This window comes from Peromyscus californicus, unplaced genomic scaffold, assembly GCF_007827085.1.
Source record: "Peromyscus californicus insignis strain IS unplaced genomic scaffold, ASM782708v3 Scaffold_6__1_contigs__length_162567912, whole genome shotgun sequence".
Taxonomy (NCBI): Eukaryota; Metazoa; Chordata; class Mammalia; order Rodentia; family Cricetidae; genus Peromyscus; species Peromyscus californicus.
The window spans coordinates 128,319,818-128,339,102 of record NW_026294584.1 but is presented as its reverse complement, the minus strand read 5'-3'; the positions used below and the strand labels follow the sequence as shown (position 1 = coordinate 128,339,102).

The 19,285-nt window shown below is 41.9% G+C and overlaps 1 protein-coding gene and 1 pseudogene across 1 annotated transcript in view; one reads left to right on the top strand and one right to left on the bottom strand.

The window, feature by feature from the left end:
* Window positions 1-19,285, bottom strand: part of Fancd2 (FA complementation group D2) — a 70,146-nt gene that overhangs the window by 40,494 nt on the left and 10,367 nt on the right. Inside the window, exons 7-17 of the mRNA XM_052721240.1 lie at window positions 18,017-18,095; window positions 14,645-14,769; window positions 11,350-11,437; window positions 9,811-9,915; window positions 9,309-9,409; window positions 8,669-8,777; window positions 8,429-8,464; window positions 5,654-5,797; window positions 3,725-3,859; window positions 1,989-2,120; window positions 938-1,048 (exon numbers count right to left, since the gene is read on the bottom strand). Of these exons, the coding sequence (XP_052577200.1) occupies window positions 938-1,048; window positions 1,989-2,120; window positions 3,725-3,859; window positions 5,654-5,797; window positions 8,429-8,464; window positions 8,669-8,777; window positions 9,309-9,409; window positions 9,811-9,915; window positions 11,350-11,437; window positions 14,645-14,769; window positions 18,017-18,095 (1,165 nt within the window). The remainder of the gene's footprint in view (window positions 1-937; window positions 1,049-1,988; window positions 2,121-3,724; window positions 3,860-5,653; window positions 5,798-8,428; window positions 8,465-8,668; window positions 8,778-9,308; window positions 9,410-9,810; window positions 9,916-11,349; window positions 11,438-14,644; window positions 14,770-18,016; window positions 18,096-19,285) is intronic.
* Window positions 10,068-10,374, top strand: LOC128098629 (NADH dehydrogenase [ubiquinone] 1 beta subcomplex subunit 1-like; annotated as a pseudogene).

The following is a 19,285-nucleotide window of genomic DNA, read 5'->3' as shown; positions in this document are numbered from 1 at the left end:
GGAAATGTTAAATTTTATTTTTTACCACAGTTCAAAAACAGAATAATGAAATGACTTTGTGTTACTGATGAAGCAGGGCACAGCATCAGAAAGGAAAGCAGAATGGAGAGCCCTACTGACAGCTCATAACTACTGACTCTGGTGGCCTCAGGAGGCAGGCCAGACGCCTAGAGCAGCGAGGAGTTATTGTTCACTGCACACCTCTCTACACACTATGGATTCTGTACGTGTGTGTCATCACCTAGCTAAACACATTTTAAACTAAAACAAGGTGCAGGTTGTCCGAGGCCACAACCCAGGATGAATTAGTGCCACAAGGTGGCACTACAGCTACAAGAGGTATGAGTTATGATCCCACCCGATGAGTTTTGTTCCTACTTCACTCCCTTGGTTAGCTCTCTTCAGTAATCAGTGACCATAATGAAGGCAGGCCTAGGTGAAGCTTAGCCTAGACACCGTGACTCCACAGTACTCCAAACAGAACCTGAAAGACATCTCACAGCGGCTGATTACAGGCTCAGACCCAGCTCTATTCCAACAGACTGAGATTTCTTCACTGCTTTTATTTTTTACAGACTAGGCTGACTCAAACTTGTGGAAATCCTGCTTCTGTTGGCCCGAGTGCTGGGATTAAAGACATGAACCACCATGTCTGGCTGTTGTTTTTGTTTTTGTTTTGTTTTGTTTTTTATTACGCAGGGTCTCTTTAGGAACTGACCTGGAACTAGCTAAGTAGCCAAGACTGGCTTGGCATTAATGATACTTTTATTTTTATTTTTTAATTTCAAGACAGGGTCTATTTTGTACTGTGGCTGTCCTAGAACTTGGTAGGTAGAGCAGGTGCTGTTTCTACTACTCCACAGGCTGGAGTAACTTAGTATGGCAAATTCCAAATAAAGAGGTTTAAAACATTCTTTCTCAAAACATGGCCTCTTACCTGGATATGGTTGCTGGTTCCAGGCTGTTGGCTAAATGCTAGTGTGCTGAGAATACAGAAGATTTTTCGTATTTGCTGAGGGGACATATTCTCCAAATAATCTAAAATTCCCTAGGAGGGGGAAAAATGCCCAAAATGAGTTCATCAGCTAATATTCTCTCTCCTTTTTTTAAACTTTTTAAAAGTGTGTTTTGCCTGTATGTATGTATGTAATGCACTACATGCATTGTTGGTGCCCAAAGAAGTTAGAGAACGGCATCGGATTCCCTGGAACTAGAGTTATGGATCATTGTGACCCAATATGTAGGTGCTGGGAATCCAACTCAGAGCCTCTACTTTTAACTACTGAGCCATCTCTCCAGCCCCACTCCTCCCACCCCCATTTTAAACAGAACAATTACCCAGCTATTCCACTACTGGTATTTTTCCAGGATTCCAAGTCAACACATGACCAAGATATCTGCACATCACATACACATAGCTATCCATCATATACACATGTTTACTGCATCACATACACAATAGCTAAGTGTTATAAATAACCTAGGTGTTCATCAACAGTGAGAAATGTGGTGCACATATAATGGATTTTTTTTCAGCCATAAGGAAGAACGAAGTTCTGTTGTTTGCAGGAAAATGGATACACATGGAAGTGATCATTATATTAAATGGATTAAGTTGGTATCAGACAAATACTGCAAGTTTCTCTCGGTGGTGACCATGTGTGTACAGATGATTTGCTTGTACTTCTTACACTCTTAGCATCAAAGGCAAAGACCAACCTTCCTACCATAGCACTTAAACACGGTTTGGCACATAAGTATAGAGAAGTGTTTCTGAATAAATTAATACACAAATATGATACATCTTTACATCTATATGCATACATTTATAACTTACCTACTATCCACCTTTCTACACATCCCTCCCACATTTACAGTGCTCAGTATCTAAAGCATACGAAACAAGTTTTCGATAACTAACAGGGAGCAGTAACTCTGAGATACATGAAACAGAAAAATGATTCAGTATTTGGCAGTACAGACAATACCTTAATAAAAACAGCATTCAGCCTCATAGCAGAGGGGTTTAGTACAATCAGCTCAAGGAGGACATCCAATGCAGTATCAACTTCAGCCTCATTCCCACTGCAGATGTGGGTTACTAGGGCACCAACCACTTCCTATACAGGGAGGTCAACAGGACAGTGTGAAATAAAATATGTCATGGCCATTCTAAAGGGGTCATGCCTGAGGCCTTTCTTTAAAATTTTTTTTAACTATTTAATTTATTTTTATTAATGAAATTTTTTATTCATTCCACATACCAACCACAGATCTCTTCCTCATGCCTCCTCTTGCTCCCCCACAGCCTTCCCCCACAGCCCAACCCCCCTTCCCTCCCTCCGAAAAGGTAAGGCCTCCCATGGGGAGTCAGCCAAGCCCTGCACATTTAGCTGAGGCAGGTCCAAGCCCCTCCCCCTGCATCAAGGCTGTGCAAGGTGTCCCACCATAGGCAATGGGCTCCAAAAAGTCAGTTCATGCACTATTTATTTTTATTTCATGTATATTGTTGTTTTGCCTGCATGTATATCTGTATAAGGGTGTCGGATCCCCTAGAACTGGAGCTACAGACAGTTGTGAGCTGCAATGTGGGTGCTAGGAATTGAACCCAGGTCCTCTGGAAGAGCAGCTGGTACTCTTACCCACTGAGCCATCTCTCCAGCCCCCACCTGAGGCCTTTCTGACTTCTACCTTACTATTTTTTATCTAACTGCCATGAGCATTGGCTTCAGGAGATCTATAATCACACCAGCATGACGACACTACCATCCTGGCTCCCTGGACCTTACTCCCTATTCCAGGCTAGCCTCCAACTTGTAAATCTCCTGTCTCTCAAGTACTAGATCACAGGAGGAACAACCAGTCTTGACCTACTTTTGGTAACATATCAGTGGGTAACATAACACCCTGATTTTGCTCCTTGGTGTAGCTGCATGAATTTTTATCTATGAGTTAAACTGGACTTAGTATGTGCTGAAATTTCTTCAAAAGACTGTACTTAAGGAGCTGGAGTTTCTTATAAATTTTATGACTAGAGTACAGGTCAGGCTGGTATAATCTCAGGAAAATATGGCCTCCTTGGGTGCAAAAACCCACACACATGCATATAGGGACCGCACGATGTCAGACAGATGAGCAGCCACCGGTCACCTGAGGCTGGCAGTACCACTTGTCTTAACTATCTCTTTTCAAAGGTGCTAAAAAACGAAGTCTGCTAGGAGGAAACTTTCTCTACTTTCTGAAATGATTCAGATACACTAATTTTCCATACTTTAAACTTTTGTTAGAATAATAAATTATTCAAAAAATAAAACAAAATAAAATCTAAGTCAAGTTGTTTGAAGTACTACATATGAGTAGGACCTTAATGATTTTACACCAAATTTCATCTCTCACACTTAGATCCTCCAAGCCAATCTTATCATTCAGGACAGAAACTAGAACTGAATATTTTCTTTGCTTATGAAACAAGGTTCTGCTCTATAGCCTGGTCTGTAGCCTCAAACTTTTGCTTATCCTCCTTCCTGTTTCCTGAGAACTGATTACAGGTGTGTATCACTGTGGCTGGCTTAGAAGTGAGTTTTCTAAGCTGCTGGTCAAAGTTACTTCCCCCTCAATGTCATCTAATTACTCAGAATATACCTCAAACCACATCCAATTCATTTGAAATTATACCTTTCCATATTCTTGCTTCTTCCTTACCCAAATAAATGTTTCAACATACCTGTTGGCAGTAAGTATCGAAAAACTTAAAAGCATATTTGTATAGGAGACTGCCAAACAAAATTATCCTCTGGTCCTGAGAGTGAAACAAAGTCTGAGCCAGTAAAAGAATGGATGGGCAAATATCCTTAAGAACCTGGAAGAGGAAGAGAGAAAAAAGCCTAGGGAAATGGTGTCACAGAACCAAATGTGCTAACATCCACTACCGTCACCAAAGACCTTGTTTGGGCCCTCAGGTCATCTCCTGACACACAGAACTCCTGTTCTCATCCTCTGCCTTCCGTCTTTAGTGCTAAGCACTGATCAATCCCAGCGCCTGGAACATGCTGGACAACACTCTACCACTGCATTCCATCTCCAACCCCAACTCTCACTTTAGCTTAAATAACAACAAAACTTTCCTTTGGTGGGTACTGCAGATGGCCTCAAATGCTGTAGTTACAAGATGGACTTGGATTCTGACCTTTCTGCTTTCCACATTCTAAACGCTAGTCTGAGTGCCCACATACAGCAATTTTAAGGAAACTTAATCTTAATTATACCCCAAATAATCCTTCACCATTCTGATTTTTCTCTCACGACCAGATTCCATAAATGGGTAACAACTGACCTTAAAATTCAAAAAAATTAAATGATAAGCTTAATATCCAGTTCTATTTGTTCAATTTAGAACTACAGACCAGACTAAAGAGATTCCAGTGTCTTCACTCACTCATATGCCTCCTGTTACCTGCTGTATTCTATGGTTTAAGCTCAGTCTGTAACATTCAATGCTACCCAAATTGAGTTCTGTAGATATGTGTGTGTGCATGTTCATGTAAGTGCAGGTCCAAATGTGTGCAGGTAAACATTCATGCCAGTGCGTGTGAAGGGCAGAGGGCAGCCTCAGGAGTTGATTCCAGGAGCCATCCATCTTGTTTTTTGTTTTTTTTGTGACAGGGCCCCTCTCTTGGATCTGGGGCTCAACAAATACAATATTGGCTGACCAGTGAATCCCAGGGACCTGCCTATTTCCACCTCCCCAGTACTGTGATTACAAATGTGGGTGGCCATGCTCAGCTTTTTTTTTTTTTTTTTTTGTAGGTGCTAGGGATAGAATTCAGGTCTTCATGATTGTGTGGCAAACACTGTCAATTCAGTTACCTCCCAAGCTCCCAAACTAAGTTCTTTGAATAAGAAGAACTGTTATAGGAAGAAAAAAGACCAGGTCCTACCAATAATGCAATAGAGACAGATCTGAAGGGACCAAAAGTAAATAATGTTAGTATTTCCATCTTCTTTACAAAACACACAGGTGCAGAAGTGTACTGTGGAGGCAGAAGCAGGTGGTTCTCTATGAGTACAGGGTCAGCCTCACCTACACATCAAGTTTCAGGCCAGCCAAGACTACATAGTGAGACACTCTCAAAAAAACAAAAAATCAAAATACATTAAAAAATTATATTGAGGCTAGACAGGTAGCTCAGCAGTTAAGAGTACTTGCTATTCTTCCAACAAGTTTGGTTTCCAGCACCCATTTCACAGTCACCTGTAATTCTAGTTCCAGAGGATCTAATGCCCTCTTCTGGCCTCCAAGAGCACCTGCACGCACATGGCATATACACACAGGGACACAAACACAGACAAAAATTAAAATAAATCGTTTTTTAAAAATCCAAAAGAATAAGGAGTTTGAGTCAGAGAAGCTCAAGAAAAACCAGCTTTGTTAACTTCTTGAAAGGGTGAAAGTCAGTGTTAGGTTGGCTTATTAATATCATCATCTCAATCCAACAAAGCAATTACTTCACTGCTCTGCATATGCTGAGCTCCCTATCAGAGATCAATACTGGGAAAGGTGTTATGGGATTTCTACACAGGACAGAAAATGACCAAAACATCTCCTCTCAGCATCTCTCCACCTGCACCTTCTACCTGTTCATCTCACACTTACCAAGTGATGTGTAGAGAACATACTGTCGAGCAGCTGTTCTTGAATGCAGCCCGACTGGATCTTGTTTCTCAACACCTTTTCAATGCCCTTCTTTGTCTGGGTACTGGTGCTGTAGATGATGAGCAGCATCGCCACATCCAAAGCCTGTCAGGGAGCAGCAACAGGAAGAGCTGCAGCCAACTGGCTTCTACTAAAACACAGTGGTGGCTCTGGCTTCCTCATTCTACACCCACATAGCTCACACATTGTGACAAAACCCAGAAATTCTCTTCAGAGAAATAAAGTGCCACAACTATTATCCTTTGGTATTTCACAAGAAAATATCAGAACATTAAGAGAGGTAATATTAAAATAGAACTTTGAACATCTTTACATTTGTTAAAAAAATAGATGAAATCACTTGCCAACTAAATTATAAACTTTCATAATTAGGAAAATTGCTTTATGAAAAGTTACAAAGACTATGTTATCAATATAAGAAGATTAAATAAATTATGATAATTGTTTTTGAAGTGTAACAGAGCCACAAAAACCTATATAGGATAACCCATTTTTTGTTTGTTTTTCAAAACTGAGTTTCTTTGTGTCCCCCTGGCTGTCCTGGAACTCACTTTGTAGAACAGGCTGTCCTCAAACTTAAGAGACACACTTGTCTCTGCCTCTAGAGTGCTGGGATTAAAGGCTTGTGCCACCACCAACCGGCTCAGCTAACCCATTTTTTTTGACAGAGGAAGTCATTTCTGATACATGGTGACACACAGTGAAGTGAAAAACAAGCAACCTGCAAAACACTAACCACAGTAGGATCCAATGTCATAAAGACAGCATATAAAAACTATATACACATGCATGTGCACATATCTGTTAGTACAGGAGCATACCTGTGCTTGCATACACATACAACTTATACAAAAAGATAAAACATTTACAAAGGGGACAAAGAGCCAGCTCGGTGGTTAGAAGCATCTCTGCTGCTCTAGGGAACAGGGCTCGGTTCACAACCCCCATGTGGTGGCTCAGAGCCACCTCCAGAGACCCAATGCACTCTTCTTGCCTCCAGACACCTGGACACATGTGCGTAAGCACACACACGCACACACAAATAAAATTTAAAAAACATTTTTTAAAAATGAAAAATATCGCCGGGCGGTGGTGGCGCACGCCTTTAATCCCAGCACTCGGGAGGCAGAGCCAGGCGGATCTCTGTGAGTTCGAGGCCAGCCTGGGCTACCAAGTGAGTTCCAGGAAAAGGCTCAAAGCTACACAGAGAAACCCTGTCTCGAAAAAAAACCAAAAAAAAAAAAAAATGAAAAATATCTATAAGGAATGTTTTTGTTTTTTCACATACGCAATTTTATTTGTTTTGTTTTGTTTTCTCAAGACAGGGTTTCTCTTTGTAGACCAGGCTGGTCTCGAACTCACAGAGATCCGCCTGCCTCTACCTCCCAAGTGCTGAGACTAAAGGCCTGCACAACCACCCAGCCACATATGTAATTTCTATATGTTTTCCAACTTATTAGCATGTATTATCTATAAGTAAATAAACAAAGTATGCAAAATGTTTATGACAACAGGGGAAATGTATAGAGAATCAAATCAGAATGCAAAGCTATAGCCAACCCACAGAAGACTATCAAAAGAAATGGGCTGGCGTGGTGGCGCACACCTTTAATTCCGCACTTGGGAGGCTGAGGCAGGCAGATCTCTGAGTTCAGGCCAGCCTGGTCTACAGAGTGAGTTCCTGACAGCCAGGGTTACACAGAGAAACCCTGTTTTGAAAAACAACAAAACAAAACAAAAAAGTCAAACAATTGGGTTAAAATGTGATTATTATCCACCCCCCCAACAATTATTTTCAAGCTAATCATGGTAGCAAATGCTGTCATCCCAGTACTTTGGAGCAGAGGTAGGAGTTCAAGGTCAACTTCATTGAGTGTGAAAACACCTAGATGAGACCTTGTCTCAAAAAACTTGATTATTTTCATCATTTATTCTGTATCATAGAAACTTTTAAGACTGTTATCTATTAACTGGACACCCAACTAACAAAACTCCCTCAAGACAAAAGATTCCAACCTAAGCAAAACCTTCAGAAGGAACAACCAGTACACAGAAGCAGAGACATCCAGCTTCTTCACATCCAGATCTCCAGGACTAAAAGATAAGTTGGGCGTGGTGGCTTATGTTTGTGTTCCCAGTACATGGAAGCTGAGGCAGGAGAACCATCCTGAGTTTAACACAGTGAGTTCTAGGCCATCATGAACTGCAGAGTGTGACCCAGACACAGAGACACACACAGACGCAGAGACAAATACAGAGAGACAGAGACGGAGAGTCGGGGTGGAGGTGGGGGTGATAGATACAGGACCACTGCCAGCCTTACAGTGGAAAGACTAACTATTCAGGTCAGGACTACATGGGCAAAGTAAAATCAAACAGAGAACGCCCTTATCTTGACAATTTGGCCTGGTGGGAGGAAAGCCAGCCATAGGCACGGGGACCTGAACTCATGACCCCGGTGTAGTACTGCTTCTTTGACTGTAACTTCATGTGGGTGGAACAACCTCCTATTCCCTGTTGAATACTGTAGGCTAAATTCATTTCCAGAATCAGTAGGTAAGAGCAGACTAGCAAGTCATCCCTCTCAGGTGTCTTCTCCACACAACCATTATCAGAGCAGCTACGGGATAACTGCAGGAAAGACAGAAAGAAAGCAGGACAGCACGATGGCCAATGCAAACTACTTTAAGTTCAAAGCACAGGTCTATTTATTACCTTATGTTCAGCCGCTGACTCAATGCGTTCAATTGCCTAGAAAAATAAGGACCACGATATTAAAACATATCAGTGGAGCATGTTATTTATGCTTCATTCCACACATCCTGTTCATCTGCTCATCATTATCATTTATACTTAATTGACAAATTTAAGACTTTCATTTCATCTCAGGTCACACATCTATCACTGATACTCATGGACCAACTTGACCCTCAAAGTTGCAAGGATCTTACTCACCTTAATCCAGGCTTCTGAAATGGTTTTTTCATATCTAATGGCTGACTTTATTACATCAAAGACGAGAATAACACAGTCTTTATCACTGTTTTCTTGATTTCCTGAAGAGCTACAAACAGCAAAGCAAGAAACATTTTTTTTCTACTTATCAGCAAAGATCTTTGAAAAAAAAATTTTATACGTAATTTATTTTTATTTTGTGTTCGTTAATGTTTTTCCTGTCTGTATGCCTGTGTGAAGGTGTCAGAAGCCCTGGAACTGGAGTTATAGACAGGTGTGAGCTGGCACGTAAGTGCTGGGAACTGAACCCGGGTCCTCTGGAGGAGCAGCCAGTGCTCTCACTCAGCTATCTCACCAGCTCCCAGAGAAGACCTTATAAATTTAAGTTTCTGATTGTTCGGAAGCCTCAACCTCATCTGTAGAGTACTGAAAAACTTGTACTATAGACTATGTGGAATTGATCTGAATGGCTAGGAAAGCACACACACAAACAATTTGAAAACTGCTGTCATGCTATGATGTGAATGTAATCTTAATGCCAGTATTTATTAAGATCTAATCACTATCCTACCTTCAAGATAAAAGTGAGAAACCTATGATTATGCAAGAAAAAGAATGGCAATTGCAAATGACTCCATACCTTGCTAGTCCTTTACTTTTCAACTTGCTTTGGGAAGCCTGAACCCGTGACGGCAAAATAAAATGCTGCACATTTAACTTCTCCCGAAGCTCAGAAATCACCTGTGGAAAGTCAGTGTTTAGCCATGTATCTGCTCACCCTTAGTGGACAGGCACAGTTCATTCTCTCAATGGAACCTTAACATCCCCAAATACTGATGGAAACACTTGACTTCTAACAAAAGGCACATCAGCAGACTGGATGAGAACAGTTCAAGCACATATAGAATGCTACACCCTAAACCCTTCATTCATTTGACGTGCTTCTTCACAGAGATATCAAATGTCATTCTGCAGCAGCTTATGCTGAGTAATCAACCAAACTAGGCTGTGTTCTCTTCCAACAGCTATCCGGAGCAATCAGTATCAATTAGTCTACGACCAGAAAATAGCAACTTGAACTACTTATTTAAATAGTTGACCCATGTATCTTAATGTAGGCTTGATAGGAAATAGTAGCGTACCTCAAGTGAAGTGGAATCTGTTACAGAATGAAGAAGGAACTTTATGATCACAGGTAAATCCTCCAGTCGGACAGATGACAGCCTGCCCATCACCAACTGGCGGATCTAAATAAAAAAAGCACAAAGCCCTTCACCACTCTAACCCAATACATACTTATTAGATAAAATTAGAAAATTCTTTTCTCATTTGATTTTCCTACTTGTAATTTAGGAAGAAAAACATTATTTGCCCCCAAATTGCAAACTCAGAATTATAAATGTCAAAGATTTTTCTAGCCAGACAAGTGATAAAAGTCAAACATCATTAGTCTCACATTTCAGAGTCTGTGGTCACAACTGACAACAGAAGAGGAAAATTAAGTGTCCCTCTCCCCTGCCGCCCTCACCACTGACTGCGGTGAACTTACTTTGGACCGTGAATGACCACTGGGTTTATGGACCTGTTCCCAGAGGGTTTGTCTTTGGTTGTTATTCAGACAGAATGATGAAAAGCTACCTCTCTTCCAGAATAAGACTATGTTATTTAGAAGGGAACTGAGGCCCAGAGAAATAACTACCAAATAAAAACCAGGTAAATTCAGGAATATTTGTATTTTAAAAGTTACAAAAGCAGTAAAAACGTGTTGCTGCTATTTTCCTTAAGGGTTTTAGCATCCCAGGCTGGCCTTGAGCTCACTATGTAGCTTCCGATGGTCTTGAACTTCTCTTCCTCCAGTCTCTACTTCTTATTTATGTGTATGCCACGATATCAGGTGTATGTGGTGCAGGGGATCAAAGCTTTATACATCCTAGGCAAGTACTTTACAACTAAGCTGTATTCCCAGCCATCACATGACACCCTAGTTTGACCCTCAAAACTCACATAAAAATAGCCAGGCATGGCTGTAAGTGCTTGCAATCCCAGCATTGGTGCTTTGGAGACAAGCAGATCTCAGAAGCTTGGTAGTAAGCTCCATGCAGCGAGAGACACTGTCTCAAAAAATTTTTAAGTGGACAGACTAAAGAACACCTGGGACTTTCCTCTGGCTTCCACATGCATGCATATACACACAAACACACACAAGCTTATAACTTAAGAGATGAGGGTGTGATTCACCGGTGAAATGTTTGCCTAGCATATGTGGGACACTGGGTTTGATTAATAGCATAGTAACAAAACAAAACAAAACCCAACTCAATTGCATTGCTTAAGCCAGGCCTGGGGCACATATGTATTATCCCAACACTGGGGAGGCTAAGGCAGAAAGATTTTGAGTATGAGGCCATTCTGGGCTACCTGGTCAGACCATCTGAATTAAATTTAAAAAAAAAGTAAAAGTGCTGTTTTCTGGCTTAGTGTTATAGCAGGCCCTGGTTTTGATACCTGTGATGATCCCCATCACAGTGGTGTGTGTGTGTGTGTGTGTGTGTGTGTGTGTGTGTGTGTGTGTGTATGTGTGTGCACTACATAATACTTGTTTGTAAGCATAGTTTCAAAGTGCTATTTTCTTTTATTGCACATGATTTCTCCCTATTTTTGGAAAGCAGGATCTTCCCTACCTCAGACAGGAAGTTTGAGTCAAGTCGGAGACTGGAAAAGACATCCAAAATTGGAACAGTCAATGAAGTATTCTGCATCAGTAGCTCTCTGTTAATAGAAAAGAAGGAAAAGCCGGGTAATAGTCTGAATGGAACTGGGCAGAAACAACCTGAGAAAGCCACTCACTAGAGTGGGGAAAGACAGGATATCCAGTTATCTCTTGGTACCTGCAGTGGATTGGTTCCTAGGTTACCCATGGCAACAAAATTCTAGGATGCTCAAGTTCCTTCTATAAAATGGTGTGGTTATTAGAACATAACCTGTCCATCCTCCTACATACTGTCAATTACTTCTAGGATACTTACAATACCTGATGCAATGTAAAAGCTATGCAAATAGTTGCCATACTATACTGTAATATATTATAAATTATATCAGCATGTCAGTGCATGTGTAATTTTTATTTTTTGGAAGATTTTTAATCTGTAGTTGCTTGAACTTGAGAATGGAACCCACTGATAAGAAAACCAGCTGTAGCCAGTTGGTGGTGATGCTTGCCTTTAATCCCAGCACTTGGGAGGCAGAGGCAGGTGGATCTCTGTGAGTTCAAGACTAGTCTCCTTTACAAAGTGAATTCCAGGACAGCCAGGGCTACACAGAGGGACCCTGTCTCAAAAAACAAACAAACAAAACAAGAAAAGAAAACCAACTGTATTAGTTCTGAATAAATGACTGCATTCTGGTGCACACCTTTAAGGCCAACACTCAGGAGGCAGAGGCAGAAGCTCCTATGTAGTAGGAACTCGGCTGGCACTGACAAGGCTGACCCATCAGAGCCAGGGGCTCTGATGAGGTCGAAGCCAAAACTCAAGGAGTCTTGGTGGTACTGGCTTTTGAATGTATTAGCTGTTTCCTGCAGTGACTTTCCTGTGTGCTATTGTAGCTTTCCCATTTGATTCTTTTCCCCAGATCTTCTAACAGTATGACTGATCACTTATTGGGCACAACTCCCCCTACACATTTGGGGTATTTGGATAACATCCCCCACCTATATGTGAAAACAATCCCACAGTCAAAACCTGTTTCCACAACCAGGTCTTTGTTCCTTTCTCCAGTGTAATCTTAGAGGTCTGCCTTCCTGTAATTATCTTCACTGGCAGGCATTTGGTCAATAATAAATGTCCAAGCAAAAGTATCTCATTTGAGACATTCTCGGACATCCAAGGACACAGAATTACAACAGGTCTGAATTTGTTGATTCACAGCCTTTAGATAGACAGGGAACAAGTGTGCCCTGGCCTCACTCCGCCTGCAGATAGGAAAGTGCTGCCCAAGCTAACCTTGCACTAACAAATTCTTAACTCCTGTACTTTCACCTTGGTTTACTAATCAGCTTATTCCCTAACCACACTTAGGAATGCAGTGTTACACACAGATTCCCCCTTTTCCCTTCTTAGCTTTCCCTAATCGATTTACGGTCTCTCTCCCTCTCATTTGACCCGTTCCCTTTAAGAGTTCACTGAGGCTTCTACAAGTCACCCCCTCCTTGAGTCACTGCCTGGTGTAAACTCTCATCCGCTTTTATGACCCTGAAAGAATTCAAGCCTTATGATCTTGCTTTGGCCAGAGAATTGCTGATTGTATGTGTCTGAAAACCGAAAACTTCAGAGACTTGAAGTAGAACTAAGATAGAACAAAGAGAGAACAACAGAGAAATGTCTAAAAGAAGCTGTAGATTTAGAAGAATTAACTTAGTCGGGTGGTGGTGGCGCACGCCTTTAATCCCAGCACTTGGGAGGCAGAGGCAGGTGGATCTCTTTGAGTTCGAGGCCAGCCTGGGCTACAGGGCGAGATCCAGGACAAGCACCAAAACTACACAGAGAAACCTGGTCTCGAAAAACCAAAAAGAAAAAAGAAAATATAGAGCCCATAAAACTAGTGTGCACTTGCTTAGGATATATGAGGCTGTGACTTCACTTCCCAGCCCTGAGGAAAACAAGGACAGAAACTGTATCCTAGGGATATGGTTCCCCTCTTGTTAATTACTACCCTCTAATTACAGAACTATTTTTACATTAGTGGCAGCTAGCAATGGATCTCAGCAGTAGGTCCTGTGCATGGATATGCACAGTAATGGGTCATCTCGGCACCCAAACATGTAGATATTTAAGAGCTCCACAAATGATTTTGATGTGCAGTCAAGCTTAAGAAACCCTTAGAGGAAATGCAACAAAGAGACTGTAGTATGCAAATAAAGCCTAATCCTAAACCAGTTATTTTCCTAGCAGGTTCATCATGTGAATGAACATAGATGGGGGCCAGTGGGGTGGCTCAACAGATGAGGGCATTGGCTGTCAAGCCTGAAGATCTGAGCTTGATTCTGGGAATGTAAAATATGGAAGGAAAGAATCAACTCCAGAAAGTTGTCCTCTGACCTCCACACACAGAGGTGCATGTGTGCACTATCCCTAGTCACACAGCAAAATAAACAAAAAAGAAATAAAATATGTGGAAGGCGAACGTAATGGGACATACTTGTAATCCCAGATCAAGACTTGAGGATGAGAAGTTCAAGGTCATACTTAGCTACAGAGGGAACTTGAAACCAGTCTGGACTATATGAGACCCCATCTTAAAAAGGGGGTGAGGGGAGGGGAAAGTAAATGGGACCACACAAATATATGCACCAACTAGAAAACCAAGTCAAACCCCATACCCTCCCTACTCATGTAAGTTACATGCACCATACTTTGTCATTTTTACATCTTGAGGCAGGATTTCGTGTATCCTAGGCTGGCCTCAAACTCGTAAATGTAGCCAAGGATGACCTTGAATCTGATCCTCCTGCCTCTGCCTTCTGCCACCATATCTAGTTTGTGTAGTGCTAGGAAATTAACACATTTTGTACATGTCAGACAAGCACTCTATCAACTGAGTTATATACCCAACCACTTTCTGTGTGTGGTTTTAAGTCTCAAGTATCCCAGACTGGCTTTGAACTTGCTACACACTGAGGATGAACTTAAACACCTGTGTTCCAGCCTTTATGTCCCAAAAGCATGTGTATGTGTGTGCACGCACACACACACCAATGTGTGCCACGGTGCATATATAGAAGTCAGAGGAAAACTTGTATGAGTCAGTTCTCTTCTACTATGTGGGTTCCAGGATCAAATTTATGTCATCAGAGATGACAGGCAAGGACCCTTAGCCACCGAGTTACCTCACTAGCCTTAAACTTAGCTCTTTTCATACGGCAATTAACAAGTTACCCTGGTGGAGACTCCATGAGACAGTACCACAGTGCTTACCCACCTAAGTTCTTTCCCCACATTAGCATGCTGGGAATCCCCTAGGATCTCAGGAAGACTAGTGATGAAGTCATGCTGTAAGTTCACTGGAGCAACACTGATCAACTGCATCATCTGGGTTGTGAGGTCCTACAGGGAGAAATGATTACATTGCAGCACATTACTCAAAATAAGCACTACTTATTCATGAAATACAGACCTGAAATCATCATGTATACAACATGACCATGATAGACTCAAGCTCAAAATTTAAATTAAGAGGCAAATGGGAGCTGGGGAGAGAATATACTCAATAATAAAGTCCTTTTTTTTTTTGGTTTTTCGAGACAGGGTCTCTCTGTAGTTTTGAGCCTGTCCTGGATCTCATTCTGTATACCAGGATGGCCTTGAACTCACAGATATCTTTAAAGGCATGCGCCACCACTGTCTGGCCTTTTTTAAAAAAAAAAACCAAAACAAGAATGAGGACCTAAATTCAATACCCAGAATCCATGTAAAATAAGCCAGGCACAGTATCATGTACTTATAATCCCAGGCAGGTAGACTCCTGGGGTGCATTGGCCAGCCAGCCTATATTAGGCTACTTGGCAAGTCTCAGGCTACTGAAGGACTGTTTCCCAAAAAAACAAAAAAGTGGCTGTTGCCTGAGGAATAACCTCCAGACACTCACACAAACAAACACACACTCACAACACTCACAAACACACACATGTCCCTGTCCATGATCACATACCCAATGAATGAACACATTCAAGTTGAGTACAGACCCCAAATTCAGCCCATATGAGACTCTAAAATCCCTGTTTTTCTAAATAAAGATTTAGTTTGGAGTGTCTGTCAAAAACTAGAAGAATAATTTTAAGAACCATTGAAAAGATGATAGACATGGTAGTGCACACTGACAATCTGAGGACTTGAGAGGCAGAGGCAGGAGAATCAAAATTCCAGGCTAGCCTGGTCTACATGGCTAATTCCAGGCCAGCCAGTTAGTGAGATCCTGTAAAAACTATCAACAACAAAAACCCCAAAACTCCCAAACAAACAAGGCATCTGGAAAGAAGTAAGACCAACTTTACTAAGGCACTTATGTAAATCACATATTTGCAAAAACTACCTAAAGTTTTCTTCGATATGTAATCAAATTAAAGCATTTGTAGTGAAATAAGATGGCTTGGGATCTCATCACTTTTCAGAAATAAAAAGTAATCTTTGAGCCAGGCAGTGGTGGCCCACACCTTTAATCCCAACACTCAGGAGGCAGAGGCAGGTGGATCTCTGAGTTCAAGACCAGCCTGGTCTATAGAGTAGGTTCCAGTACAGTCAGGCTACACAGAGAAACCTTGTCTCCAAAAAATAAAAGAAAAGAAAAGAAAGAAAGAAAAGAAATCTTGAGATTTTTGAAACACAAATAAATACCCCCCCTTCCATCCTCCCATTTTTATTTTGTTTTTTTGAGCCAAGGTTTCTCTGTGTACCCCAGGTTGTCCTAGAAATCATTCTGTAGATGAGGGTGGCCTCAAACACAGAGATCCGCCTGGCTCTGCCTCCCAAGTGCTGGGATGAAAAGTGCACACGACCATGACCAGCTCTCTTCCCAATGTTCAAAAAAATATTTTACACTTTGTGGGGTACAAACGTTTTACCTGCATGTACATATATATGTGTGTGCTTGCTGGATCTCCTACAACTGGGGTTACAGACAGTTATGAACCACCATACAAGTGCTGGAAATTGAACCTGGGTCTTCTGCAAGAGCAACAAGCACTCTTAACCTGAGTCAGCTCTCTAGCCCAGTGGTTCTTTTTTTTTTATAATAATTTATTTATCTGTATTTTATGTACAGTGGTGTTTTGCCTGCATGTATGTCTGTGTCAGGTCCCCTGGAACAGGAATTACAGACAGTTGTGAGCTGCCATGTGGGTGCTGGGAATTGAACCCGGGTCTTCTGGAATAGCAGCCAGTGCTCTTAACCACTGAGCCATCTCTTTAGCTCCCAGCCCAGTGGTTCTCAACCTTTTAATGCTGTGTCCCAATTCCTCATGTTGTGGTGACCCCCAATCATAAAATTATTTTCGTTTCTACTTCATAACTGTAATCTTGCTACTGTTATGAATCATAATGTAGATATCTGATATTTCTGATGGTCTTAGGTGACCCTGTTAAAAGGTTGTTCTACTCCCAAAGGGGTCATGACCCACAGGTTGAGTACCACTGCTCTAGCCCCTTACCAAGTATTTAACATATAATAAACTATACTTATCTTTATAACAGAGGAAGTTTGTCTTTTAAAAATTATTTACTAATGCGTGTACACTGTGCATACGGGGCACGTCCCTGCGGAGGAAAGCTTTGTGGAGCCAGTTCTTTGCTTAGACTTTTAAGTGGGTTCCAGGGATCAAATCAGTCTTCAGGTTCACAGATCAAGCACTCTACCCACTGATTCTCACAGTCCCTTTCTAAATCAGAAGAGGGCCTCCCTATATGGCCCCTCTCCTGCCTTCAGACTTTCTGTCTTCCTGCCTCATCCCCAAGTGCTGGGATTACAGGCCCACACCACTTCATGTAGCCTAAGCTTCTTTTGAAATAAATTCTTTTTTTTTTTAGATTTATTTATTTATTATGTACACAGAAGAGGGCGCCAGATCTCATTACAGATGGTTGTGAGCCACCATGTGGGTACTGAGAATTGAACTCAGGACATCTGGAAGAGCAGTCGGTGCTCTTAACCTTTGAGCCATCTCTCCAGCCCTGAAATAAATTCTTTAAAGAGTCAAATACTCAAGATTCTCAAATTAGGAGGGCTGAATAAAGATAATGTATTGATAAGAAAATGAAATTTTTACAAAGGACAAAAATCCTAAAAATCAAAAACATTTGGTCAATCATACAAAAACTTGTTTTACTCTTTGGGTATCACTATATAGCCCAGGCTGGCTCAAGTTCACTTCCATCTTCCTAGCTCTGTTCTCTAAATGCTCAGATTACTGGCATGTACCACCATCCCTAACTAAAATTTTTGCTTGTTGTCGAGACAGGGTCTCAATATGTAGTTCAGGCTGTCCCGGCACTCACTATACAGACCAGGGTGGTCTAGAACTCACAGATATCAGCCTGCCTCTGTCTCCTGAGTACTGGCATTATAGGCATGCGCTACTGTGCCCAACTGTAAAAGTATTTCAACAAGGCCGGGCGGTGGTGGCGCACGCCTTTAATCCCAGCACTCGGGAGGCAGAGCCAGGCGGATCTCTGTGAGTTCGAGGCCAGCCTGGTCTACGAAGTGAGTTCCAGGAAAGGCGCAAAACTACAGAGAAACCCTGTCTCGAAAAACCAAAAAAAAAAAAAAAGTATTTCAACAATCGATAAAGCCCAAACCTACCTTGCTATCCACGATTCTATCCAGCCACTTTAGCTGATTGATAATGAGTCGGCACATGTTGATCCCATCACTGCTCTCGCTGAAATGTCAGAACGAAAAGGGATTTAGTTGTTTGTTTCTCCCCCTCCCTCTGTCCCTCTCCCCGTGCCCATTTTTCTTCTTTGTTTGGTTCTAGGGACTCACAAATGCTGACCAGGTACTCTCCTACTGAGCTGCATTCCCAACTCCTAATGATGCAACAGAAAACTGTTTTACTGTACAAAATACGTCAGCCAGTCACTGAACACCACCACGCAGTTACTAGTTAAGGGGCACAGTGCTAGACACAAATGATTGTTCAAAACAAAAGAGGGACTAGAAAGACAGCTTGGCAGTTAAGAGCACTGGCTGCTCTTCCAAATGACCCAGGTTCAATTCCCAGCAATCCACATGGTGGCTCACAACCATCTGTAACTCCAGTCCCAGGGAATGTGGCACCCTCTTCTGGCCTCCACAGGTGCCAGGCATGCTGTGGTGCACAGACATACATGTGGGCAAAATAACCAAACACATAAAATGAGTGAATAAATAACCCAGACATGCTTCTGTTTGATGAACAAGACGACTAGAAGACGACACTGGTAACAGTGGCTGTGGTGGTCTGAATGACAAAGGTCCTAACGGGCTCACACACTTGAATGCTTGGTTCCCAGTTGGTGGAACAGTCTGGGAAGGATCAGGTTTGTCCTTGTTGGAGTAGTTGTCATTGAGAGTGGGCTCTGAGATTTCAAAAGTCCATGCCATTCCCAGTTAGCTCTCCTCTGTCTCCAACCTTCAGATAAGGATGTAAGCTCTCTGCTACCCGCTCCAACGCCTGGCCTGCCTACCAGCTGTCATGCTCCCCACCATGATGGTTATGAACTCATTAAACTGTAAGGCACAAATAAACTCTTCTCTAAGTTGCCTTGGTCATAGTGCTTTGTAAAAAAGTGATTGAGCCGGGCGGTGGTGGCGCACACCTTTAATCCCAGCACTCGGGAGGCAGAGCCAGGTGGATCTCTGTGAGTTCGAGGCCAGCCTGGACTACCAAGTGAGTTCCAGGAAAGGCGCAAAGCTACACAGAGAAACCCTGTCTCGAGAAAAAAAAAAAAAAAAAAAAAAAAAGTGATTAAAATAGTGGCTAAAGCTAGTGAGAAGGGATAATATTTATCTCTTAAAAATAATGTGACTTTTAGTGTGTGTGTGTGTACACATGTAAACACAAATGCGTGAACACATGTACACATGGCA